Below are 24,887 nucleotides of genomic sequence, written 5' to 3'. Positions count from 1 at the left end.
CTGTTTTTGGTGAGTAATTAAGAACAAAGTACGACGCATGCACGTAAGGTTAGTGAGGTTTTCAATATATAATTAATTTCAATCAAATTTGTATTTCTTTATTTTTTATTTTTTAGACTGTATTTTGTGATGTTATTTACAGAAACCCAACAGTTTCCACCAAGAGCAAGCACTAGGCGACAGAGGCAAGGAAAAACTTCCTTTAAGAGGCAAAAACCTCGAGCAGAATCATGGCTCAGGGTGGGCGGTCATCTGCCTCGACCGGTTGGGGGTGAGAGAGAGAGAGAGAGAGAGAGAGAGAGGAGAGAGAGAGAGAGAGAGGAGAGAGAGAGAGAGACATGGAGAATTGTAGGAGAGGGTGTTGAGCAGGAAAATGGAGGCAGCAGGTGACTCCAACCACAGATCCAGACTCCACAGCTCCAGAGCCAGAAACACCTGCGGAAGCAATAGGAGGAGAGAGGAGAGGTGCTCAGTGCATCATGGGAAGTCCCCCAGCAGTCTAGGCCTATAGCAGCACAACTAAGGGATGGTTCAGGACTCACCCAAGCCAGCCCTAACTATAAGCTTTATCAAAGAGGAAAGTCTTAAGCCTACTCTTAAATGTGGAGACATTTCCTGGTTCCTGTCAGAACACGTGCTGCAGCATTCTGGATCAGTTGAAGAGTCTTTGTGGACTTTTTTTTTGAGCAGCCTGATAATAAAGAATTGCAGTAATCCAGCCTAGAAGTAACAAATGCATGGACTAGTTTTTCTTCATCATTTTTAGTCAGGATATTCCTGATATTTGCAATTTTACGCAGGTAAAAAAGGCGGTCCTTGACATTTGCTTAATGTGAGAATTAAACAATGTGTCCTAAACAAAGATAACTCCAAGATTCCTCACAGCGGTGCTGGAGGCCAGGGTGATGCCATCCAGCTATCTCTTTGGATAATGCGTCATGGAGGTGCTTGGGCCCCAAAACAATAACTTCAGTTTTATCTGAGTTTAACATTAGAAAATTTCAGGTCATCCAGGTTTTAACATCCTGAAGGCACATTTGAAGTTTAGCTAACTGATTAGTTTCATCCGGCTTAATTGATAGATATAATTGAGTATCATCTGCATAACAATGAAAGTTTATGGAGTGTTTCCTGATAACATTGCCTAAAGGAAGCATATATAAAGCGAACAGGATTGGACCGAGCACAGATCCTTGTGGGACTCCATGACTAACTTTGGCGTGCATGGAGGATTCATCGTTAACATGTACTGTACAAACTGAGATCGATCTGATAAATAAGACTTAAACCAGCTTAGAGCTGTTCCTTTAATGCCAATTAAATGTTCCAGTCTCTGTAATAGGATGTGATGGTCAGTGGTATCAAATGCAGCACTAAGATCTGACAACACCAGTACAGAGATAAATCCTTTGTCTGATGCAATTAGGAGGTCATTAGTAATTTTCACAAGTGCTGTCTCTGTGCTATGATGAACTCTAAATCCTGACTGAAAATCCTCAAATAAGCTGTTGTTATGTAGAAAGTCACACAGCTGTTTGAAGGCTGCTTTCTCAAGAATCTTAGATAGAAATGGAAGGTTGGATGTAGGTCTATAGTTGGCTAAAACATCTGGATCAAGGTTTGGGCTTTTTCAGAAGAGGTTTAATTACAGCTACTTTAACGTACAGTGGTACATAGCCTGTTAATAAAGACAGATTGGTTATGTAGAGAAATGTTGACTATGGGTAAAACTTCTTTAAGTAGCCTAGTCAGGATAGGGTCTAAGAGGCTGGTTGATGGTTTAGATAAAGAAATAACTGAATTAAATTAATAAAGATCAAGTGAAGCAAAGCAGTCTAAACATATATCTGGTTTTACAGCTGTTTCTAAGGTTCCTGAGTTTAGAGATAAGTCAGTGTCAGTTAAAGGCAGGGCTTGGTGAATTTTGTTTCTAATAGTTATATTTTTTCATTGAAGAAGCTCATAAAGTCGTTACTACTAAGAGCTATATATATACTGGATATACACTGTGTACATATATATTAAATATATTATATTTTATATAATATATTTTATGTATATATGTATACATAAAATATACAGAAAAATGTACACAAAAAAGATACACAAAAATGTAATATAAGCAAATTAATAAGAACATTACATTACATTCTTATTAATTTGCTTACATTACAGTTTTGTTTTGTTTTCTAATATAATGTGAGTATGACCTCTATCAAAATAAATAAACCACCACAGTTATAGTACACCCCCCCCCCAAAAACAAAACAAAAACAAAAACAAACAAAAAAAGTTACGATTTCAATGCAGGACCTGCCTTTATTAACATTGTATTTCCTTAACAAATTTGCAGATTATAAATTACCCAAACCCATTGACATGCGGTGATCTTGAAAATGTTGGGACAATTTGTGTCTACTTGAGAAGATTTTGACTAAACTGTACTGTTATGTCCTAATTATTTTGTATTTGTTAATATATTCTCTTCTTTTAAACAGTTTTTTGTAACATAATGTAGATTATTAGAAAATTTGATTTTGAATTACTATTCAGACTAAGTAAATGTGTTCACTTGTTTATGTCCAGCAGATGGGGCTAGATTGGAATGTTACTCACTCTTGGTCTTTGTCTTCTGTTTGTGTATCTCAATATCTGAAGTTCAATCCACAAAACAAGTTACTAAACTGAAAAACAAAAGTTGTAGTTGTAGAAGGAATGATATTGATCAATTAAAAAAAAGAATGCTTTATGGATCAGTCAGCAGCTTCAGTTTCAGTTTCTGACGAGAGGTGATGACTACATTCACATCCCCCCTGATTCCCCAGCCTCCCTATCTACAGAAAGAAATAAGATTGCAAAAGTAGCATAATTGTCAGCTGTTGTTAAAAAGGAAGATGACTAAGGAGGATGTTTTAGCACCTCTCCTCTACAACAGCAGTGGAGCTAACAAGGCCACATGTTAAAGAGGAAAAGGAGACATATTGGGACTATTAGGGTGATGATTCTTTTTGGCTATTAGGACAATCTACTTCTGTTATTGTAAGCAAGTGTCAGAAGAAACACTACGTGCACAGTTGTGTTTCCTAGTCTTTTCGTTTGAAGCATTTCTCTGCTGCATTTTCCTAAAAAAAAGGCAGCTTTCATGAAGCTAATAAAAGGCTCAGTGGCAGTATTGACACAAGGTCAGAGAATCACCTAAAACATAGAAATTATCTGTTGGAGTGATGCATTTCCACATCGAATTTCTATGGGACTTGGGCAAGTTGTTAAAATATCTCGCTCTGGACCACAAACAGTTAGACAGATGAATAAACAGATGGACTAGCAAAGCTAGGCTTCACAGCTTCAAAGGAAGAAAATAAACAAAACAAAACTTTTTATTAATTTTAAAACCCCAGTGAGAAAGAACATTTAAATCAGGTAACTTTTTTCTATTCAAATGTATTTATAGCCTAAAACAAACAGTTTTGCCTCAAAGGGTTTTACCATCTGTAAGACGTATAAAACTCTGTTACACTATCATATATAAAATAGGCAAAATATCAAATAGCAATATGACAAAAAATTACAATTTTCAAACATTTACACTTTATCCCACATTGCTTTTACTTCACGTTGTTTGTTGTTTCAAGGAGACGTGGCAACTGCACGTTTGCTACAATGTCAATTTATTTTAAGTGCATTTCTTTTTTAAATAATTCAGTGTGTTGCATACGGCTATGTCATGTTAATGGCTAAAAGAATAGAAAAGGTTATGAAGTAGGCTAGGGCACATATCCTTCAGATTACCCTTAACTGAAATGGATTTATTTCAATAATCAGATACTAAGACCACCCCCACACCCCTCCATCTCTGTGTCTAATTGGCCAGCCTCTGACAGGATTACACGAGTTTCCTCAATTGAACACAGTGAAGTTAAACGCTCGGACATCCTGCCTGCTGGAGACTCTCGTGCTTTTGGCTGAAAAGAAGAAACTCGACCACAGTTAGTTTTCTACACCAGTCGATCAAATGTGACGGGTCTGCGCTGCGATCACAGGATTAAATGTTTTCTGTGCTGATGGTCGCTGCTGCAACACTAAAGACTAATGTGTGCACACGCCCGCATTTTAAAGAAGCTGCCCGTGAACTCAGCCTACTTTAGTTTAGATCACAAGTCGTCATGATGACTCGGATTTTCTGGGATACTATTTTTCTCATTAGCGGTGAGTGTCTAATTTAGCTGGGGGGGGAAATAATTATTTTTAATTGATGTTTATGTGTTTATGTCTCCCTTCTACATTGCCTATGTGAAACATTTCTATACATGTAGTTATTCATGATTGCAGTTCCTCAGTATTGTCACCTATTCGATTATATCATTTCATATTTTTTTATTCACTGGACCACTTAGCTAATGACTCACAATGCCCATCAGTACAACACTGCTATCAAAATCTGAAGCGTTTTGTCTATGGTAATCCATAATTATTTGAAGGTGTTTTAACCTTACTGTGCTTGATGGTGTTTGGTCTATCCTTTGTGGTGTCACTGATTCTTAATAGTTGGGCTTTAGTTATCAATATATTGCAATTGAAGGGTTATTTTTGGGTTATACATTTTATTGTGAAGGAAAAAAGATCATACTTCTCACAATGTATTTTTTATTTTTAAGCAAACCACCCTTCTTGTTTTTTTACTAGCTGGTTCCAGTCAGTAGTTGTGATTGTGGGCCATCACAGGACATGCTGAATGTATTTGTAGTGCTTTGGTCTTATCCTTTTAGTGGACGCTTGACCCTGTTACTATTGTTGGGTACCAGTTACTCAATGAAGCATCAATATCACACTGAAGACTGAGTCTCTGAGTCTCAGCTTGTTCCATCACAATACAGTAATATATATCTTTTTATAATTCTATAGGTACATTTAGTATGTCTGTGGTACTCAATGGTGAGCTTACAGTAAATGTTTTGTATTTTTGATATTATATTCTTGCAGGGATTTATTGTTATTTCTATAGAGCTACAGTAAAAGTTGTTTATTTTCCTCTTTGCAGGTTCCCTTTTTACATTTGGAGCAGGGCCAAGTAATTCGACAATTATTGAAGCCAGCATTTCCATCGATACAAACTTCACTGCTGCTCCGAACACCTCAACAAGCAGCTCTGCAACAACTAACAGCGGAAGAACAACTACCACAACTCTTGCACCTACCACAGCAACTAACATCCCTCCAGTTAAAAGTAAGTCTCAGCACAGTGGGTGTATTTCAAGTAAAGGTTGAAGCTCATTGTCAAGCCATCTCCAGAAAAGGAAAAACTGTATTTCACATTCCCAAATGTTCTCAAGACCTTGATCCACACTCATATTACGTTACTGCATGTATTTGTTTTTATTTCTATATATTTTTTCTTCAGGTTATGACCACATTATATGTTAACAGTTGCTCTTTCCTCTCTGCAGGTTCCCTCTTTATGTTTGGAGCAGAACCAAGCAATTCGACAATTATTGAAGCCAGCATTTCCATCGCTACAAACTTCACTGCTGCTCAGAACACCTCAACAATTAGCAGCGGAAGCACAACTGCCACAACTATTGCACCTACTACAGCAACTAACATCCCTCCAGTTAAAAGTAAGTCTAAATGCAATCATGTTATGTTGAGATGCCGGGGAAAGTCAGGCTCAGATTCGTCAAGCCATCTCCAGTAAAACGTATTTCAGATAAAACATTTACTCATTGCAGCCCTTGATCTACTCTCACTGCAGCGTTGCCTTCACAGCAGGAGTTCACAACACTGTAAAGCTTCCCATTGAGCTGCAGTGCATCAACACATGCAGACAGTGTGGCAGTCGCTGATAATTGATCCTCTTAGCGTGAGTGAGGGCAACAATTATGAGCAGAATATATGAACAGTATATTCAGCAGTATCATAAAAGCTGCACCTACAGTATTGAATTATGATCTGAAAAGCACCTAAAGGCTGGTTTCTGTATCTATGTTCCTCGCTTTTGACTGCCAAAATCACAGGGAACGGGAGAGGGGTTGGTAGGCAGTTGCCTCAGGGACAACAGAGGGCTTTCACAGAGTCTGAAAGAAGGAGACAATACATGTAGGCTGCAATCCAAAAGCCCATTTACCGTTGGAATGGAGTGTGTGACGAAGGCTGTAATGCAGCTATCTCTCTGCATGCTCATCCTCCTTCCCACCCTGAATGCAACACTGTGCATCTGTTTCGGCTGCACGGGGAACACTGACTTTAGTTTGAATCAGTTATGTAGGAATTTGTCTGACTGTACAGCTTACATGGAAGGAATGTCCTGTTTTGTCTGAATGTTCATTAAATTGGATATTTTTGTCATTTAGTTTTGTCAGAGTAAAAACTGTGATAGTTGAAAACAAAAAAAAAACTGTATTTAAGGATTTAATTTCCGCTGAGGGGATGTGCCTGCAAGGGTGTGCTGGCTCTTGAGTCCTAATGTGAGTTGATGGACAGAGGTTTTTGTTTGCAGTGTCTCACCAGGACCTTTCTTGACTCTAATTGTCCCTCCCAGGTACAGGGAGAGTTGTAAGCCACCACAAATCCACACGCAACTGGTAACAAAAGGCTTCAGTCTACCGTTGGTGGCGTGGGTGTCAGCTTTAGGATTTAGTACATGCTGTTGTTTCAGGTCTCTGCAGGCTTAGGTTATTTTTAGATTTATGATTTTCACCTGTGTCATGCTGTGTATTTGCACTAAGTGCACTTGAATTATATTTGATTTTGTAATTTAGGGTAGAATTCATGCACTGAAGGATGTGATTGTTCTTAAAGTGTTCCAGTTGTAGTTAACAACAGTACTGTCATTTCATGCCACCCCAACTAAATATTAGTAAGTGGTTTCATTGGGAAATATTTGTGATTCATGGTCTTTCAAAAACCTACGTACATTTCAACAATATCTTGTCTTGCAACTTCACAGAGTTTGTGGCAGCAGCTGTTCGGTCTCATTTTGATGACTGTCCAGACTCCCACCGTCATTTCTGCTTCCACGGCACATGCCGTTTCCTGATCTTAGAGGAGACGCCTGCGTGTGTGTAAGTTGCTGCTGTCTTAAGTCTAAAATGCCATCATTGTTGAGTTGACTCCAGTTCACTAGATGTGAAAGCTGAATATGTTTCACCCACTTCTACATTTGTTTTTTTAAATAGCTTTGGTAATTTTGGTATGTTAGCAATTTAAAACACTTTTTTATTTTGGACTGGGCTATGCTGAGCAGTGAGGTCTGTCATTACGTTGGAGCAGAATGCTGCCATTCTTCAAAAGAGACTTTAGTAAAATCTTAAGATCTACAGCTGTTTGGGACAGTTACCAGTGCAAGAAGGCTGGGATCGGGTTGCCTGCGGTCTCTGTATTTTTGGAGAAGCCGCAGATAACAATGGAAACCACCTTTCACAAAATATAGAAGAAAAAAAAAAAAAAGATAAAATAATTTATACAGAAATCATGAGCTGTATGACGTCACATCTATGTTTCAATAGGTTCAAAAGACTCGATACCTTTTGAATTATTTTAATATGTTTAGTCTTCAGTAGAACCAGGTAACAGTAAAAAAGTGACAGATTAAGATCATAAATAAATATAACATATATTGACATTAATGGGCCAAGTTAATTAGCAGTGTCCCTTGGTTTTTCACTGGATAATATATTTGTGGATCTTTTGTTTGTTTATTTTGTAAGTGAAATTGTGAATTGTGGCAGTTGAATTATTTCTCAGGTACATGCTATCAAGACTGATATTAAAAAGAATAGTACAAAATCTAATGTATTTACACTAGAAGGTTTGAGACTAATACAGTGAGCTATATAATATAATAACTAATATTTTGCATACCCAATAAGATTTTCCGTCCTTGTTGTTGCAGGTGTCATCCAGGCTTTGTTGGGATGAGGTGTGAGCATGCAGACCTGCTTGCTGTAGTAGCGAGTAATCACAGACAACAAACTGTTGCCACAGTGCTGGTGTTGTGTGTGATTGGCTCTGTTCTTATCATGTTGTTGTGTACACTTTTACAGTAAGTAACATATAATGGCATGTCTTTATATTTTACAAATACACAATACAGGTTCACTGGGATTGTATAAACTGTACAGTGTTTAGGATTAACAAACGTTTAGCAATACTAGGCCAGTGAATTTTCCATTTAAGCGATAAAACGATGAACTTGATATGGATTTTTCTTTTCTTGTGCAGTTGCTGGTGGAGGCAGGACTGTCGCAGGCGGAGCCACGCACATCACTACGTCCCAGAGAAGCACGGAGCATCCTGCCATCCTTCTGAGAGTGGTACTTTATTTATGTTTTGCACAGTAGGGTATAAGGCAAGCATTAGTTTATATTTTTTGGTTGTCGGCAAATTCCAGGAGAAAAGCAAAAACATACATGTGTGTTTTCTCAATACTTTCTGACTTCCCTGCACTTTCCCATAGCGCCAAGCCCATTTGATGGAATGGAGATGTAACCCTTAATAAATGGGTCACAAAGGTGTATTTTCATTATTGTAGTTTTTAGCAAACTTTACTTGCATGTATTGGGGACTATTTTCAGCTGCGTATTAATCCACATTTAGTGCTCTAGTAAGTATTTACAGCAGTAGGACGGTGAATGTGAGATTGACTGAAAATAAACTACATGTGATCATGTCAAAGTAACTGTGGCGAAGTGGTGGTTTTTACGTCATTCAAAAATTGAGCTCTATGGCACAGAGCTGTCTCAGGCTTTGGACACACTGACACAGATGAGATTTGTTGACAGTAATAACTATCAACAAAGTAACTGTCAGCCTTATCCTTAAAAGGTTTTGTGATACTTACAATAAACAAAAACTTACCTCAGTATTATTTCCCTTTCAGTGGTTTGAGAAGACATCTTGCTGGAGCATAAGCTGTTTGCATCACAATATGTTTGGTTTTCCTCATCGGTCCAGCCCACAAATCCTCAGGATTGCATCCAAAGTGGTATTTCTGATCAAGCAGACTGGACCAGAAGGGCGAAAGAGCATATGTGGCTGAGGTAGGCCTGCTGGATGTGGAAGGTTAAATGTGGCATGACATTTTTTTTCCCACACTGACTGGGACTTTTGACCTACAGCCCCATAGGAACGTGTTTCCTTCACTCTTTGATTCTGTGGAAATACACGCAGAACTGCAAGAGTCTGTTTTAAGCTCTGAGGATGAAGCTGATGCCGAATCCGACATGGGAAGAGCTCTGTGTCCTAATTACTGTTCATGGCTGGCCTAGCGGACGCGAGAAATGAACGACGAGGCCTTTAATCATCCTGTATGGATGTCAAATAGGAAAGATGTTTATTTTGGGCTGTGGGAGTACAATAATTAATTTAAGTCAGAGACCTCAATTCCTATTTTTTGTCTTTTAATAACTTTAAGCACTTTTCATCAGAATATTTTTTAAGAAATGATGGTGGGGGAAAACTGATGCTTTAAACAAGTTCTTCGTGTCTGTTTTTAAAGAAGAAACTCACTTCACGTGACAGGAGCAGGAATTGTTAAATGGACTGACTGTTAATGAAACCCCTGGACTTCAATCAGCAAAAAGACCCAGAATTTGAAATTGTTCCAGTACGGTTTTGATGGTTTGATGAGCCCAGTATTGCTACTGAAGCTGACAGATTTAGTCAGTTTTATTGTTATTCCTGAGCTGTATTTGCATCAGAGGTGTTTTTAATTCGCAAGCTATAACCGTACCGACACATGCACTTCCTGGGTGGCCACCTTATTCTACATTGTATTGTTGCACTTTTCTGCAAGCTTGCTAGAATCAAACTGCACTTATTGTGAAATGTAGTCGCTTGAAAAAGTGTCCACATAATGAGATGCCAAATACACTTTCTAACCTTGTCTGAATAGCAGGTGAAGGGAAGAGGCACACAGTTTGTGCACATCCACCTAAGCATGCATGCTCCTAAATCACAACTTTTATTTTAAAAAAACACAAAACACTTTTTATTTCAATACTGGCATGTTATAGCATTGTGTCTTCTTTGAATGTAAATACTTTTAAAGAGAGAGAGCACCTCTGAAAGTTAATTTAAAACAAAACAAAATAAGGTTTTCTTAAAAGAAAACCTGAATAATATTCAGTGAGGAAATAGAAAATAATGATTGCAAACTGACTCTGATATAAAGTTTGTATGCTTTGTGTGATAAGATGGAACAAAAAAAAACTATAAAATGAATGTGATGGTATTTACATGCCAAAAAGAATCACAAGAGACAAGAAACACTTGTTTACGGTAAGTGATGATATTTACATTTAGAACATGTGTTCATGTTTTTTCATTTGTAAATATAAAAAAAGACACTGAAATATTCAATGTATGGCATGTTTGTGTGTGTGTGTGTGTGTGTTGTCAATACAAAATCTGAAAAGGGTGATCTCCTCATTAACCCTTTGTCAGATTTGTTGTAACAGTTGGAAAGCCTCTATTATCTGCATTTGTTTTCCAATGAATAATTAAAAATGTATGTGTGTATATTTTTGAATTTATTTGCTTTAAACTCCATCTCTTGAGTCTCATTGCGTGACTTCTTCAAGCTTTTTTTCTCTCTTCCAATATTCTGATTTTCTGTTACTTTGCTTCTCTATTTTTCTCTTTCACTGAAAATTTCAAAACACAAAAATGGCAACATGAAACCCTGAACCCCGGGCACAAATAAACAAAGAGCCTAACTCTTGAGTGCTTTTATAGCTGAAGGTAATGTTTCAGCCCTCTTCTATATTGCCATTCAGTTTATTTGTCTTTTTGAGTCAACAGAATCTACACCCATTCATGTTAAAGCCTTTGTTCGATGTGCAAGACTACATCCTGTTTTTTAAAATGTCCACTGTATATCATCGGGTTGACATCTCCCCTGCTCTTCCCTTTCGCTCTCCACAGGAGGAGCTTCGTTTTGTTTTACAATCCCATTATGTTTGCAATTGGATTTCTGTGCAGTCCTTTAGAGCCGTCTGGCTGAGCTTCTAAACCAGATTGGAATTAAGCAGCTCTTGTGGGCGCTTCCCTAAAGATGCACAATACCCTTTAACATACAAAGAAATGCAAGGGGAAACAAATCAACTGGGAGAAAAAAGGTAAAGAAAGGGTAAATAAAGACTCATTTAAAAACTGTGTTGATTCACATTTTGTGACACAAAGTGGATGTGTTTCCAACATTGGGAAATTATTTTAAGTTCTTTAAATCTGATTTGGACATGTGTCAATCCCCGTTCCCCATAAGAGGCTGGAGCTCTGCTTTGAATTGCAATGCCATTTTGGTCTTTTTCTTTAACTTCCTCTTCTGGCCCTTTTTGATCCTAAAGCCCAACATCCCCAGTATCTGCTTCTGACCAGATGGTTTAAAATAAGAGTATTTATAAAGGTATTAGGGTTAAGCAACCTTGCCTTGTTCTCCTCGCTGCTAAGCACTGAAACAAATCATTAGGAATTATGAACGCGCAGAGCTTCAGTTAAAGGCTCAGTTCACCCACATCACATGAAAATGTCATTTTACACTGGTAGCCGATCCCAGAGTGCCGCTCAAATGTCTTTATTTTATACAGCATGGATGTGATGTTGTGATATTTCAATTCATGTTTGTAAATAGATCATGAATAAAGTTTGCAGGTGTTTATGTTGACATCCATTCTCACCTCCTCTCCATCCATCTGGCTCAAAGAATAGGTTCACGTTCGTATCTTACAATACTTACATGCCGATATGTACATCATAAGAGTTAAAATAAAAATGCATTCCAGAATTTAAATAAGGCTTCATTAGTCCAAGTTAGACAAATGAAACTGGTATCATCCAAAGTTGCAAAAATGTGTAAAATAAAATGTATGAATGGTGTACAGAAAATTCAATATAAATTATGGAAGGCTAGATAAATAAAGATGGGTGACAAATTAAGTGCTGCTCATGCAATTGCAAAATCCATGGTTAAACTTTGGCCAGTGAGCTTTGTTGCATGTTTTGCCATCTATCTCGCCCCTCATTTCCTGTTATCTATTATCACATGCTGGTAGCCAGCCTAGTGGAAAAGGGGGGATGTTAAAAAAAAGTTTTTCCCTCATTTTGTATTTACTCATTAGCTTGTCAGCTGGTATCTTAACTAGCATGCTTTTTGATGCACTGGAAATATTTACTACAATGTTATCAAATTGCTTACCAAGATCATGTACCGCCTTATCTTAGTCTAAACGCACGGTTCTCCCTCCCCCCCTCCCCCCAACGGGCTTGTACCGACTCTGTAATAAGGTATAAAATACCCCTAAAATACTTTGCCATGTGCAAATATTCTTTAAATTTAAAGTGATAGTTTGGATTTTTTGAAATGGAGTTTTATAAGGGACTTTTACATTGTTGTAGTCAATGTATTACCTACAGTAGATGGCCATCGGTCCGCACGCCCCCAGTGTGGTAGAAGGAGGCAACAGTACTGACATTGTAGCTAAGCAATGCTCTGCTGTGGACAGGGGGCAACGTGGGGCACAGCCAAACAGATTTTATTCACTTCAAAAGAACATCAGTGTAAGTGTATGCTATTTACAATATTTTCACCGCTTTATATCCATCTACTCACTCTTCAAAGCCACCAGACTGTTTTTGATAAAGAGTTTTGATTATTTTACCTCACAGAACACGGTAGTTGCTGGTCTACTGCTGCCTCAATCAATTTGTTTAAGGGTTAGATCAAATTCACCAAAGTCACACAATAACACAAACTGACCAAGGCTGCAGTAGACCAGCAATTCCCGTGCTTTGTGAAGTAAAGTTACTGTTTTTGTCAAATATCGGCTTTGAAGACCTCCATCTACTGTACATACATACACTGACTGTGGATAAGTACCTCATACAACCACAATTTTAAAGATCCAAAATATCCCTTTCAAGAATGTCATTCAAAGGGAAGATTTTAATAAATAAGAGGACAAACAAACAAACCAACAAGTGCTTCCTTTCAGGAAGCATCATTTTGATCCATCTGTTCCCTTAAGAAGCAGGTGCCACTGCAAATCAATACAAACTTATTCAGAGTGGTCACTATTATACAATGCTGACACGTGTCTATCCTGACGCGAGTGGTCTCTTTTCAGGAAAACAACGACCCCGTCTATGTGACACAACGGGTCCCTGAACAATTTGATGACATGAAAATGATTTGAACCATATGCTATGAAAATTAGCAGTCACCAAATCTCAACCCGTATAAACATATTTGGGATATTTTGATTTGTTAGTGCTCTCCACTAACACTAAAAGCCAGATGATGGAATAGCTTTAGGGTAAAGTGTTCTCCAGTTGTTACCTCGCTCCACTTTACTAAGACACTGTAAGCTTTTTTCTTGTCACCCATCTGTATGCTCCCCACTTTTGTGTTACCTCATTTTTACGTTGCAGTGTTGTCATTATGATCTTTGCTACTTTTGGTGCAAGGTGTTACAAACTTTCCATTGGTGCTAGAAAATGTATTAGTATTAAGTACTGATGATTATAGTGTTTTTAAATACCAAATTTGTCTAAAACAATTTAATTTTGTCATCAGATTCAAAAAATAGGGCAGTTTTCTAAGACAGAATCTGTACAATTTATATAATTTTGTACTTCCAATTTTATTTACAGTAAATGTGCATAACAATTATACACTGTACATGCAGTTCTCGTATTACAACCCATGTTTTTTCCCCTATAAATATCTATCAGGAGCATGTCATTTGAGCTCTCAGGTGGTTAACATAGCTCAACATAGGTCAACATAGCTACATCCCAGAAATTAGTTCCTTAACTGAACCACAGTTAGGCTGGGTAGCTTTGCAGTTGAGCCCAAGGCTCTTGACATTAGTCAATGCAGAGCTGAAGCTGTGATGGCAGCTCCTCCAGGGAGCTAAGCCGATGCTCTTGAGGAACGTCAGGTTGGCTATGCTTGTTGCGTCTGTCTAACAGGAACCCGTGGATGCCCACAGACCGAGAGGCGAGGTAATCGTTCACATAGTGGTCCCCAATGTGAGCTACACTAGCAGCTGGTACTCCGCATCTCTGCAGTGCCTGGTCAAAGATGGCTGGACTGGGCTTTGCTATACCTGCTTCCTCTGATGTTATCAAAAAGCTGAAGTGAGACCGCAGGCCACAAACATGTAAAATCTTTTCTAGGCGGCTATCAAAGTTTGATACAACACCCAGTTTCAGTCCTAGAGAAGAGCAACACTCCAGGGTCTTCTTTGAGTCTGAAAAAACCTAAAACAAAGTGAAAAGATATAATTATTCACAACTGTAAACATTAGTAGTAATGCGCAAAAAGGCTTTACAAAGTGACCATTTTAAACAGATCCTAAGAGGCTTTGGCAATGACTGTGATTGGAACAAATACTTTTCAAGATTTTGTTTTTTTTGCCTACTTGACATGTTTTTAATCAAATAATATGTTGTATTTGTTATACATTGTTTTGCAGATAACATCAGAAAGTAGATTTGACAAATTAACTTAACTATTATTTATTATTGTGCTACATGTGGCATCTGTAATTTACCTCCCAGTTCTCTGCATTGCAGAAGTTATGATAAAGGTTGTGAGCAACTGTATTTAGCAGGGCCGGGTCCTGTACCCTGCACTGGGAGAAAGTGTCTCGCACCACTCCCATCCACCAAGACTGTCCATCCAAGCCGTGAGTGACGCCATAGTTTGGGTATCTGCTGGAATGATGTTGATATGCGTGACGGAAAGCAGCTTCAACCTCCAGAGGACTGAGGTTTAAGCCGACTCGTTCAGCCTCCTTGCAGTACTGCTCTCCCACAGATGCACGCACCTTCAGCAGGGTGTCTTTCACATCCCAGAGCACCCAGCGCAGAGAAGCTCGCATTACACCTACAGAGATAACACCGCAGACATAAAGATGGATTAATGACGCGAAACCTGAGAAAAAATGTTTACTTAATGTTTCCTCACTCTTGGTTGTTTCTTTAAATTTCTATTGTTAAAAACCAAGTGATATACAATAAAGTCAAATTATCCCAATGTAAAAGTACTGTACAATAGTCCCACCTTAAAAAGGTGATTTATAATGAAGTGTGAAAACATCTATGGGTGGACCATGGTTTTGTAGAACGAGGATGATGTTTTATTCAGGTGTCCTAGGAAGTCAAGACACTAAACCAGCATTCACAATACGTGGCCCCTGCAGCTAAATAAAATTCAGCCATCATTTCTATACCTGTGCTTATTGATGTCTACATGGTACAGTCTTATTTGTCTTGTTTGTCTTAATGTTGTTTAAAAATGCCTTGTGAGGTGATTTCTGCTGCAACCTAATTTCCCCAAGGGGACAATCAACATAAACAAAAAAACATGTTGACATTTTGTTGACCCCCACCGCCCTCTAACGTTACAGGACAAAATGGTGCGTTGGTTAGGATGGACATGTTTTGTTGTTGTGTTATTAACATTTTGTAGTTTAAATGTTATACCTCTAACCAGTCAATTCTAATACTATGGCTAACCCTAACCATAGTAATAGAATAGACTGGTTAGAGCTTGTAACCAAGACGACTGTAAATATCGTAACGTTACCTGGCTAACATGCCCTTTCACTCGTTATTACCATAGACAGTTAAAGAAATATTACTAATGTTTGGATTTGGTATTTATTGGCTATCGTTACTTGACGGTCTTTTTCAACACACGAAGCTATTAGGCTTCTCCAGCAAACCCAAAAGCAGTTAAAACTGTTAAAACATACCGTTCTCAACTGTCAACGATTGCAAACAACTTCAGTGCTTCAGTTATGTCTATGCTTTAGTTAGCTAGCTAGCTAGCTAGCTAGCTGTCTGTCTGTCTGTCTGTCTGTCTGTCTTCTTCTTCTTCGCTGGGGTTCTTTACGGCAGCCGACTGTAGCTGTACTGCCTGTTATACATCCAGTACAGCAGACGGCAGTATGTTCAGAAAGTCAGCTAGCTATCAAATCTTAATTATCAAGGATAATACTCAAGGATGGCATAACATTTTATTTGAATTGTACTTTGTACGATTTAACGTATAAAATAGACTGATCGATTAAATGTATTATAAGAAGAAATTTGCCAGACATGTAGCTACCTACTTCCAAATATCCAGCTCCACAATGCTGGTCAGTAGGTGGCGGTAATGCATCTACAGCTGCTGTTTACCACTTTTAAAACCCTTTAACCCAGGGGTGTCAAAGTCAAATGGACGGAGGGCCAAATAAAAAATTTAGCTACAAGCCGAGGGCCGGACTGTTCGAATGTTCATTGAAAAATTTTTTCACAATCTGCTCTTTTAGATTGATGGACAACTGGTCTACTCTCTCGGCAATGGTGTTTCTGCTCAGACTCACATTTAAAAAGAGTTGCCTTTTTTCTGGGCAAACTTCGTCACAAACTTTAATCATGCAGTTTTTGATGAAATCCCCCTCCGTAAATGGCCGGGCTGATTTAGCGATCTCTTCTGCCAAAATAAACCTGGCCTTGACAGCAGCCTGGCCTTGTGATTTGGCTTTTTTGAACAGAGCCTGTCGAGATTTGAGGCCTCGTTTTAATTCCTCTGCCTTTTGTAGCCTTTGTTCCATGTCCATATTCTTGTTTTTGTCCGCGTGTTTCGTTTCATAATGTCGTCTCAGATTATACTCTTTCAGTACCGCCACACTTTCTCCACACAGAAGACACACAGGTTTTCCAGCTACCTCCGTGAACATATACTCCGACTCCCACCTTGTTTGAAACCCCCGGTTCTCAGTGTCCACCTTCCGTTTTGCCATTTTTGATGGGTATCTGAAAGTTAATTTTACTGTGATGCTGACGACTGCTGTGCCAATAAATATTGAAATGAAGCAGCCTACTGCTCGGTGCGTCACCGTTGCATTGTGGGAAATGTAGTATTGGTGTGTGTAAAAGATCTGCGGGCTGCCGGCTTGCTGCGGTCTGCGGGCCGGTTCTAATAATAAATCAAGATCATCCCAGGGGCCGTAAAAACCTTCTCGCGGGCCGGATGTGGCCCGCGGGCCTTGACTCTGACATATGTGCTTTAACCCATAGACCATGCCTTAGACCATAGACATATAAAACCAAAGAAGAAGAAGAAGAAGAAGAAGAAGAATCTACGCATGTACGCATGCGCGAATGTCACCACGCATGCTGTGAAGTCAAGTGGAGCAAAAGCGTACGAAAACAAACTACTGTCACCCTTAAAAAAAAATCTCAAGAGAGATAACCTAATATAATTTTTCAAGAAACCCAGAGAGCCTGATGTTACCAACACAATGGCAACTCCAGCTATTCGGATGTTTCGGAGGTTAGAGGGTCTGTTTTGTGTGTACAAACCCACTGGTGTCCACTGGAAACTCGTACGGGATAGCGTCGAGACAAATCTTCTCAAAGGTGAGTCGACTGAGGATAGCATGTTCTTTATAACTTGGCCCACAATGGCCCATCAAAACAAACTTGCAATTACATTTCTATATCAGCTGTGACAGTGAGTCACAATACAGCTAATCAAGTCACTCATTTGGCTTTTCATTCTTCCATATAAATCACTGTTGATCCCTGCATGTGTACTCTAGGTTTGAATGCTACATCGTCCCAGCCACTTCCTCAGGAGGTCCGCTTCTTGGTAAACCCAGTCAGTGAGACTGAAGCACCCAAAGGACTCACACTGTCCGCATCCTCTGTGCCAGTACTGTCCAAGCATCCTCTGGGTATGTGTGTCCCCTTGACTGCATAACTTCTCGTCTCTTGGGTCATGTGCTGATTGTTCAGATACATCACCACCTTTTAATGCTGTCCGTTGTAAGGTCGCACTCCATTAACTAATATTTGTTACTGCAGTGCTCCTAAAAATAACTGGCTAATGTTTATAATTACAACTCAAAGATACCATTTGTAGTTTACTTAAGAAATTATTTTCATTTGATGTTTGTAAAAGATCATGACATTCTAATGAGCCACACTGTCCTGCCATTATAGATAGTGCAGACAGACAGGAATATATTTGTAATTGATTTAATAAATCCATTCCCTGCAAGGTCATCATGCACCTATTTTAGGAGCACAAAAAATGTTTATGCTCCACCACATATATGTAACTTGACTGCATTTTTTATCAACTGTTATCAGAAGTGGTTGAACTAGTAATAGGAGCCAAGTCAAATTTAATAGAAAAAATGAATTACATGTTTCTTCTCGCACATGCTCCTTTATTAATTACTGTTGTGAAAATTAAATGCAAGTACATTTTTTGCCCCAAAACTGCACTCCTGCTTCTTTTTTGTTGTTGAATGATTTAGATTTATCAACTATTGTCAGAGTAACATTGTTATTGTAATGTCATTAGTCAAACCTTTGTTTCACAAGTAAAAATGGCTGCTCTGGAAAATATCTATTTAAGTTTCACTCACCTGGTCATATTAAAATCATAGACTGTAAAAGGTTTAGGGTTAAAATAGACCATACATGGTCATGCCTGATGGCTTATTAGTGACTTCAGAAGTGCAGTTTAATATTGGCTTGAATGACTATAAAATTGCAGTTGTTACATATGTGCACATTGACTGTATATGAGTGAATAAGATGTATTTCTCCTGTGTTTTTAGTGACTGGACCTGAATTCCAGCATATCAGAGTTGGAGTAGGACATCGCCTGGATGCATTTTCTTCTGGTGTTCTGGGTATGATTTTAGAGCTGATCGCATGAGAACAGTTTCAGACCATGTTGTATTTCATATATGAAGTGTCTTAAAATATTCACACCTTTTTAAATGCAGTTCTCGCTGTTGGGAATGGAAACAGGGCCATGAATGATCTCTACAGAACCCGAGTCACTAGGGTAATTTATCATTTCTGGATTTTACATCAGATTCAATGGAGGAACAATATACACAGATTTAATGCTGTTTGGTGTGTTTCAGGATTACACTTTGGAGGGGGAATTTGGGACAGCAACGGATGATTTCTCACACACAGGCAGAGCTGTGGAAAGATCCACCTTCGGTAAGATACCTCACTCTGTATTTTTTTTCAGTTTATACGCTAAATAACATATTGTTTTTGATCATTACAATTGAGTTATTTTTATCTAAAGCAACTTGATGATCTTACTTGAAATAATTGGTTCACTTAGCTCACTAATAATATTTAATGTCTAATCGCCATTCACTCTGTCATACTGTAACTGTGAATGCTTTTTAGATTATTTTAGATTTTATTTTCATCAGTTGCTATCTAGCATACTAGTATTTGTAACTGTGCCTTTTTGAATGGACGACACATGTCTTAATCACCAATCATCATCATTAATAATTGTGTTCACAGGTCACATCACACAGGATAAGCTGGACAAAGTATTGGCGATGCTGCAGGGAGCCAATCAAAAGGCCTTGTTAATGTAAATTCACTAAATATTCATAACATTTCTATAACAATATGGATATATTTTTTGGTCTTAAGTTCCCTCCTTATTAGATTGTTTTCCTCTGTAATCTACTTTTGAATAAGTGCCCATATGATCAGTGCTTTCAGCAGAGGCACAGTAAAGTGCCAGTTGACTATTTGTAGATAACAGTTTTTTGTTATGTCTTTTTAATATACAGGTATTCCAATGTAGACATGCACTCTCAGGAAGCCTATGAGATGGCTGTGCAAGGTTTACTGGGTCCAGAGGGGAAATCGCAGCCTATTTTGACAGGCTTGCGTTGCATTCACTTCCAGCCCCCCAACTTTACTTTAGGTAAATAATCTTCAATTGAACACACACAAGACCTCATTTAACAATTTAAAATATGCAAATGATCAGGATACATACTGACATTTTTTCTCTGTTTACAGAGGTGCAGTGTCTAAATGAAACTCAGAAATATTTGCGCAAAGTTGTACATGAGATAGGACTCGAGCTGCGCAGCACAGCAGCGTGTAAAGGAGTTAGACGGACCAGAGACGGCCCCTTCACACTACAGGATGCCTTGACCCATCACCACTGGACTGCTTCTGATGTTATACAAGCCATCAGACAATACCACTCTAAAATAAATCTAAAATATTCACACACACAGATGAAGGACACAGTATTACAACCACCTGAAGAGAGTACAACATTAAAAAAAAACAGCGACGAAGCAGTGGTAGGTAGAATTACATGACTTGTTGCTGTGAGCAGCAGTTAACACAAGTCACAGAACTGCTCTACAGGGACTCTGACCTTCAATTTCCACAGGATGCGGAACGGCTGCAAATCAACCAAATTACTCCAACGCCGTTCTAATTTCCGCAAGATCCGCAGCCGTTCCGCATCCTGTGGAAATTGGGTGTGAGCTTGAACTTTAGTTGGAAAAGTGATGTGTTTGTTATCAAGAAATAGTATAAAAAATAATTTGACAAATTGTTTCAGATTCTGTTTGGTTGAGCTACCGTTTGATAATCTGAGTTTACGTCCATGTTTATAGACAACATATTAAACTGTGCATTTGTGTGGTTGGTGCCTTGAATAGAGGTTTTGTTAGTTAAATCAACACTCTTGAAGGTCTGTAGATGACTTGATGCACCTACATTATCAGAACATTATTTCAAACCAGTCATTTCTAAGACAGTCCTCATGTTTACACTTACTGGTCCCATCCAGTTAACTTGGTAAACAACCTTCTTATCTCTGCTGTGGTTGCGTGTCAAACTAAGTACAATCAACAGACATCTTCCTGCCAGCTTACCCACTGAGAACCATAGATTGTCTGTAATGAAGGACCGCAAATGATGACCACAATAGTAACTTTTGACTGTACGGCGTGCAGTTAGCAGCCAGTGACCTTGTGTCTTTACCCATTTAAAAGGTTTTTGTCCATAGTTTTCCCCATTACATTTTGGGGTTTAATTATGAGGAAACTAGAAAGTTCCTTGAAAACAGTAAATATTGATTAATTCATTAGTTATTGGAAATGTTATTGTTTAGCTGACCTGCTGTGTACTAACTAAATGTCTCGAGGTTACAGCAGCAATTTATTGGAAGTTTACTAAATGAATAGTGTCTATTTTCTCTGTAATACGTACAAAATTACATTGTTCTTTCCAGGAAACTTATCGTAAATTATTTAAGTGTTCTAAAATGACAGTTCTGTAAAACAATAAAAGCCTAATGTTCTTTGATTTTTAAAATAAATACATTGGAATTATCTGAATAACTAACAGCCTAAGATTTATTCTTCTGGTGGTTAGCCAGTGAAGTCAGAGCCAATCCCTAATATAAATTTTGGAGTAATCCGGACAATATAATTTGACATTTTGTGTCCTTTGATGACATTGAAAGATGTCTTGGCATTTCTGTTTCCCACAAAAGCGCTTTTGGGTGGTATGAGGTTATTGCAGTGGCGCTATTGTTGTTGTGCACTTCATACCATTAAAGGACTTGTTGTTCCTGTGGGAACACTGTTGTCTTTGTCAGTCTGGAAACACACAACTTTCACGAGGACACAAATTAACTTTGTGAGAATGTAGTTGTCATTGTGGAGGTTTATTAAGCATGAGGCATGACATTAAAATTTGATTATAGGTATTTGGCCGCACAAATTAAAGGGAAATACACAGAAACATAAAAAAATTATTTCACATGTATATTTAAAGCCCATTTATTTCACTGCTGTTGTCTTTAATAGAGGTATGAAATGTATTTCTGATTATCTGGCAGCTGTGTGACAACTGCAATGGTGCCAATGTCATTCATTTAGAACAGATTGTTGTCATACAAAATCATAAATGATGTAATTATTGTATAAGACTGTACTAAACAATGAAAAGATGCTCTTGTTCAAAGGCTTACTGCACACGTTACTTTTACACACACTTTAACACTGAAATATTCTATAAATAATACTAGTATAAAAATACTCTTAGTAGATCCTTGAAAATATCAATTTGGTACCATGTTTTGTAACTTCATAGTGGTAATTTACCTGTTAAGATTCAGCAACAGCAAAATGTCAATGTTTTGTACATACACATGGAATATATATTTTTGTGTCATGAGAGTAACATTAAGAGTTAAGTGTAGATAGCTGTACAAAATAGAGAATTTTCTCTTTGTGGATTTGTTTTTAACTATAAAGGATCTGAGAAACTTTTCTGAATAGAAAGTGCTTAAGTACTAAATGTTTAGTTTCCCGTTGGGAAGAGTTAATGAATCTTAAAATGCAAATACCTCAGTCTGAAAACAAGACTTTACAACAAATCTAACAAGCTAAACAAATCCATTATACATTATGTGATAACTATTTCCTTGATCAAAACTGTTCATTGACCTGCCTCTACGGAATGTGAGCACCAGCTAGACAGTAAAATATATACATTAAAATAATACTAGTAAGTTGGTAGAAATAAAAATATACGTACATCTAAAGGTAATTGTGAAAAGAGAATTAAACTTGTGTGTGCATGTCAATGACTTGTTAAGTACTTTAAGCAAACTTTTTGAAGTAACCTGGTGCATTATAAAAAATATTTGAGGGTTGCTTCTTGATTGTAAAATTAACAGCATTTGTTCTGCAAAATTTGTGTTCTAATTGATATTGAATCGGGACCCTGTAAATTGGAATTGAATTGATTCGGGAAATCGCTGGTGATACTCCACAGTGTGTTTCTCCACTTTACTGAGTTTTCAGACACATATCTTGTTCAACAACATCCTGATGATTTTTTCTTGTTGGGCTCTTTCTTTAACTCCATGGCTTCCTCTCTTGTGTCAACTTTTTGGCTCAACATCCTGGCAACGACAACACAGTTGCAAACTGGTAAATGGCAAGCAGCATCGCAGTGCAAATAATTTCAAAGGACATGCTTAAAAAAAAGCATATATGTGTGGTAAGCCACACAAGACAAATAAAATATCAGTGGAATATGTTACCTGGCCACAGTTTCCAAAGACTGAACCACATTTTCACCTGTGGCAGCGCTACACTCCATAAATTCAAAGTTGTATTCCTGTGAATGTAAAACTGCTGCGTTTAGTGTGAGTGTTTGATAATCAGAACTTTTTAGTTATATTCTGAGCTCAAAGTGCTAGAGGAAGTAACACTATATTTCCATACCTTTGCCAGAACTTCCACCTCCTGAGTTTTAACCTGGCGCTCTGCACAATCACTCTTATTGCCAACAAGTAAAATGGTTACATCTTCTGCAGCCCCTTCCTGCAAAACATACAGTAGATTAGTTTGATTATTGCTTGGATTTCAATTCAAACATCTTTCTACAAACAATGTGACTTTGTGGACCATTTAGACAATTAGCTCCCCTTTACTATAAATCCTGAAAGGGAGCTAGTAGGGTGAGGAGTCAGCAAGCACTTTCTGCGTCTTGTAACTGATACGTGTGGCATGTATGTAGGCGACAGAGGCCTTTTAGATGCTGTGCACACACCTCTTTCCAAATGTCTCGCTTTCAAAGGCGGTTTTGTTGCCATACAACTGAGAGTGCAAGGACACTCTCTTTTTTATATTCCTCAGTGTGATATATCAAAACAAGTATTGGCAATGACATTAAAATATTTTAAGGTTAGAAAGTTCTGTCGCAACTTTACGGTATGTCTGGCCTTAAATGTATCCTGTAGTTTCAACATCTGTAACAAAAAAAAAACATAATATACCAAGCCAGTAGTGTGGTGACAACATACCTGGATACAGTTTGCCCAGTAGCTGACTGCAGAAAAACTCTGAGAAGAAGTGATGTCATACATCAAGAGAAATGCATTGGCTTTGTGGAAAATTTGCCTTGTCATGCTGTGAAACCTTTGAAGGATAAGAAAGTATGTAATTAGAGTGATTTGACTTATTTTTAAAACCAGGAGAGGCTACTAACAGTGAGAAACATCGGACCTTGACTAAACAGTCCAAAAGTGTTTGGGTGTGTGGCTCCAACAGTCTACTAATATCGGTTAGTTAAGTTTGCAGAGATCCCTGAAGCCTTTTTCACTAGAAGCATTCTAGACACAATGATTACACAATGTCCTGCACAGTTTAACACAAGTCGAGTGACTCTCACTCTAATCCACACACATATTTTAAGTCCACAAAGTTAGTGTCAAACTTGTCTTTTTTATTTGCATTTTCAGACTAATATCTGCATATGTAAAAACTGAAATGAAAAGGGGCCTGTCATTACACTGGGTTAAAATGAGTTTACATAAATGATGATTTGATGTGTAGATCTAAGTGCTGGCATTAGGGAGGCTCTCTGTAAACTGTAAATCAAGACATTTAGTGAATTTATACTGCATAAGCCGAGAGCCTTTTCACTGTTTATTTCAATCATCGAATATGTCCATTTGAATATTCAGCACTGCATGCAAGTTAACCCCACCTCTGCTGCTGGAAGCAAATCTGTTGTGGTAACAACACTAATATTAACATTGCTGAGGTGTAGCAAACCAGTTACAAAACAAGTTAAAATATGGCCTGAGGGCGACTTCTGATATGTTTTGGGCACATTGTCCGATACAAATTCAGGAAGGCTACAATAGCAAGTGCATAGAAGATGTAAATTAATTACAGCTGCCAGAGAGGCAAAGTGCATCTACACACAGAAAATCCAACACCACTTGCACAACATTCACACCACCCTAAACAGCAAACTAACAGATAATGACTTCTAGCCTATGACCTTTCTTCCTACGAAGGACCAGGCACTGTGCCTCCCCACAATAGACATCTAGAGGATCCAGGTAAGGCTGCTGGACCTGACAGTGTATCTTGTCGTATGGTCAGAGAATGATGTAGTCAGCTTTTAGATCTCCTGACAGACATCTTTTAGCTTGTGGCCAGGGTCATTAGCATGAGCCAAAATGCATTTGTTCCACAAGAAAGTAGTTTCTTATTCTACAAGTGTTG

General features: G+C 38.1%; 4 protein-coding genes across 5 annotated transcripts; 2 read left to right on the top strand and 2 right to left on the bottom strand.

Annotated features, from left to right (window-relative positions):
• Window positions 1-3,870: 3,870 nt before the first annotated feature.
• On the top strand, window positions 3,871-11,665 carry tgfa (transforming growth factor, alpha). The gene is made up of 7 exons (XM_032513798.1): window positions 3,871-4,206; window positions 5,039-5,224; window positions 5,445-5,615; window positions 6,944-7,058; window positions 7,889-8,038; window positions 8,218-8,309; window positions 8,876-11,665. Exons 1-7 carry the CDS (start codon window positions 4,164-4,166, stop codon window positions 8,881-8,883), a joined length of 765 nt encoding a protein of 254 aa, XP_032369689.1. The 5' UTR covers window positions 3,871-4,163; the 3' UTR covers window positions 8,884-11,665.
• Window positions 11,666-13,705: 2,040 nt separating this feature from the next.
• On the bottom strand, window positions 13,706-16,205 carry hdhd3 (haloacid dehalogenase-like hydrolase domain containing 3). 2 transcript variants are annotated; one of them, XM_032513801.1, is made up of 3 exons: window positions 16,116-16,205; window positions 14,550-14,884; window positions 13,706-14,256 (listed from the first exon to the last, which is right to left on the bottom strand). In XM_032513801.1, exons 2-3 carry the CDS (start codon window positions 14,877-14,879, stop codon window positions 13,861-13,863), a joined length of 726 nt encoding a protein of 241 aa, XP_032369692.1. In that variant the 5' UTR covers window positions 14,880-14,884; window positions 16,116-16,205; the 3' UTR covers window positions 13,706-13,860. The 2 variants fall into 2 exon arrangements, with proteins under 2 accessions (XP_032369692.1, XP_032369690.1); XM_032513799.1 differs by lacking the exon at window positions 16,116-16,205 and adding an exon at window positions 15,756-15,919.
• Window positions 16,206-17,130: 925 nt separating this feature from the next.
• Window positions 17,131-21,138, top strand: trub2 (TruB pseudouridine (psi) synthase family member 2). The gene is made up of 9 exons (XM_032513797.1): window positions 17,131-17,409; window positions 17,592-17,726; window positions 18,621-18,695; window positions 18,792-18,853; window positions 18,936-19,017; window positions 19,339-19,411; window positions 19,617-19,753; window positions 19,852-20,217; window positions 20,329-21,138. Exons 1-8 carry the CDS (start codon window positions 17,292-17,294, stop codon window positions 20,160-20,162), a joined length of 993 nt encoding a protein of 330 aa, XP_032369688.1. The 5' UTR covers window positions 17,131-17,291; the 3' UTR covers window positions 20,163-20,217; window positions 20,329-21,138.
• Window positions 21,139-21,504: 366 nt separating this feature from the next.
• On the bottom strand, window positions 21,505-23,992 carry LOC116688027 (ras-related protein Rab-26). Its single transcript, XM_032513803.1, has 4 exons — window positions 23,675-23,992; window positions 23,094-23,192; window positions 22,910-22,986; window positions 21,505-22,768 (listed from the first exon to the last, which is right to left on the bottom strand). The coding sequence occupies exons 1-4, from the start codon at window positions 23,777-23,779 to the stop codon at window positions 22,681-22,683; spliced, it is 369 nt and encodes a 122-aa protein (XP_032369694.1). The 5' UTR covers window positions 23,780-23,992; the 3' UTR covers window positions 21,505-22,680.
• Window positions 23,993-24,887: the final 895 nt, after the last annotated feature.

This window comes from Etheostoma spectabile, chromosome 4 (assembly GCF_008692095.1).
Source record: "Etheostoma spectabile isolate EspeVRDwgs_2016 chromosome 4, UIUC_Espe_1.0, whole genome shotgun sequence".
Classification (NCBI taxonomy): Eukaryota; Metazoa; Chordata; class Actinopteri; order Perciformes; family Percidae; genus Etheostoma; species Etheostoma spectabile.
This window is presented reverse-complemented; position numbering and strand designations above follow the sequence as displayed.

What these genes read in the sequence shown, in the direction of transcription:
- tgfa (XM_032513798.1), top strand. Translation starts at nt 4,164, where the DNA reads ATGATGACTCGGATTTTCTGGGATACTATTTTTCTCATTAGCG. An exon ending in TAACATCCCTCCAGTTAAAA is followed by an intron (nt 5,225 to 5,444) that starts GTAAGTCTCAGC and finishes TCCTCTCTGCAG; the next exon opens with GTTCCCTCTTTATGTTTGGA. An exon ending in GAGGAGACGCCTGCGTGTGT is followed by an intron (nt 7,059 to 7,888) that starts GTAAGTTGCTGC and finishes TTGTTGTTGCAG; the next exon opens with GTGTCATCCAGGCTTTGTTG.
- trub2 (XM_032513797.1), top strand. Translation starts at nt 17,292, where the DNA reads ATGGCAACTCCAGCTATTCGGATGTTTCGGAGGTTAGAGGGTCTGTTT. An exon ending in TGTGGAAAGATCCACCTTCG is followed by an intron (nt 19,018 to 19,338) that starts GTAAGATACCTC and finishes TTGTGTTCACAG; the next exon opens with GTCACATCACACAGGATAAG. An exon ending in AATCAAAAGGCCTTGTTAAT is followed by an intron (nt 19,412 to 19,616) that starts GTAAATTCACTA and finishes TTTAATATACAG; the next exon opens with GTATTCCAATGTAGACATGC.
- hdhd3 (XM_032513801.1), bottom strand. Translation starts at nt 14,879, where the DNA reads ATGCGAGCTTCTCTGCGCTGGGTGCTCTGGGATGTGAAAGACACCCTG. An exon ending in GCAATGCAGAGAACTGGGAG is followed by an intron (nt 14,257 to 14,549) that starts GTAAATTACAGA and finishes ACTTTGTTTTAG; the next exon opens with GTTTTTTCAGACTCAAAGAA.
- LOC116688027 (XM_032513803.1), bottom strand. Translation starts at nt 23,779, where the DNA reads ATGACAAGGCAAATTTTCCACAAAGCCAATGCATTTCTCTTGATGTAT. An exon ending in ACTGGGCAAACTGTATCCAG is followed by an intron (nt 23,193 to 23,674) that starts GTATGTTGTCAC and finishes TATGTTTTGCAG; the next exon opens with GAAGGGGCTGCAGAAGATGT. An exon ending in TCTTTGGAAACTGTGGCCAG is followed by an intron (nt 22,769 to 22,909) that starts GTAACATATTCC and finishes TGTCGTTGCCAG; the next exon opens with GATGTTGAGCCAAAAAGTTG.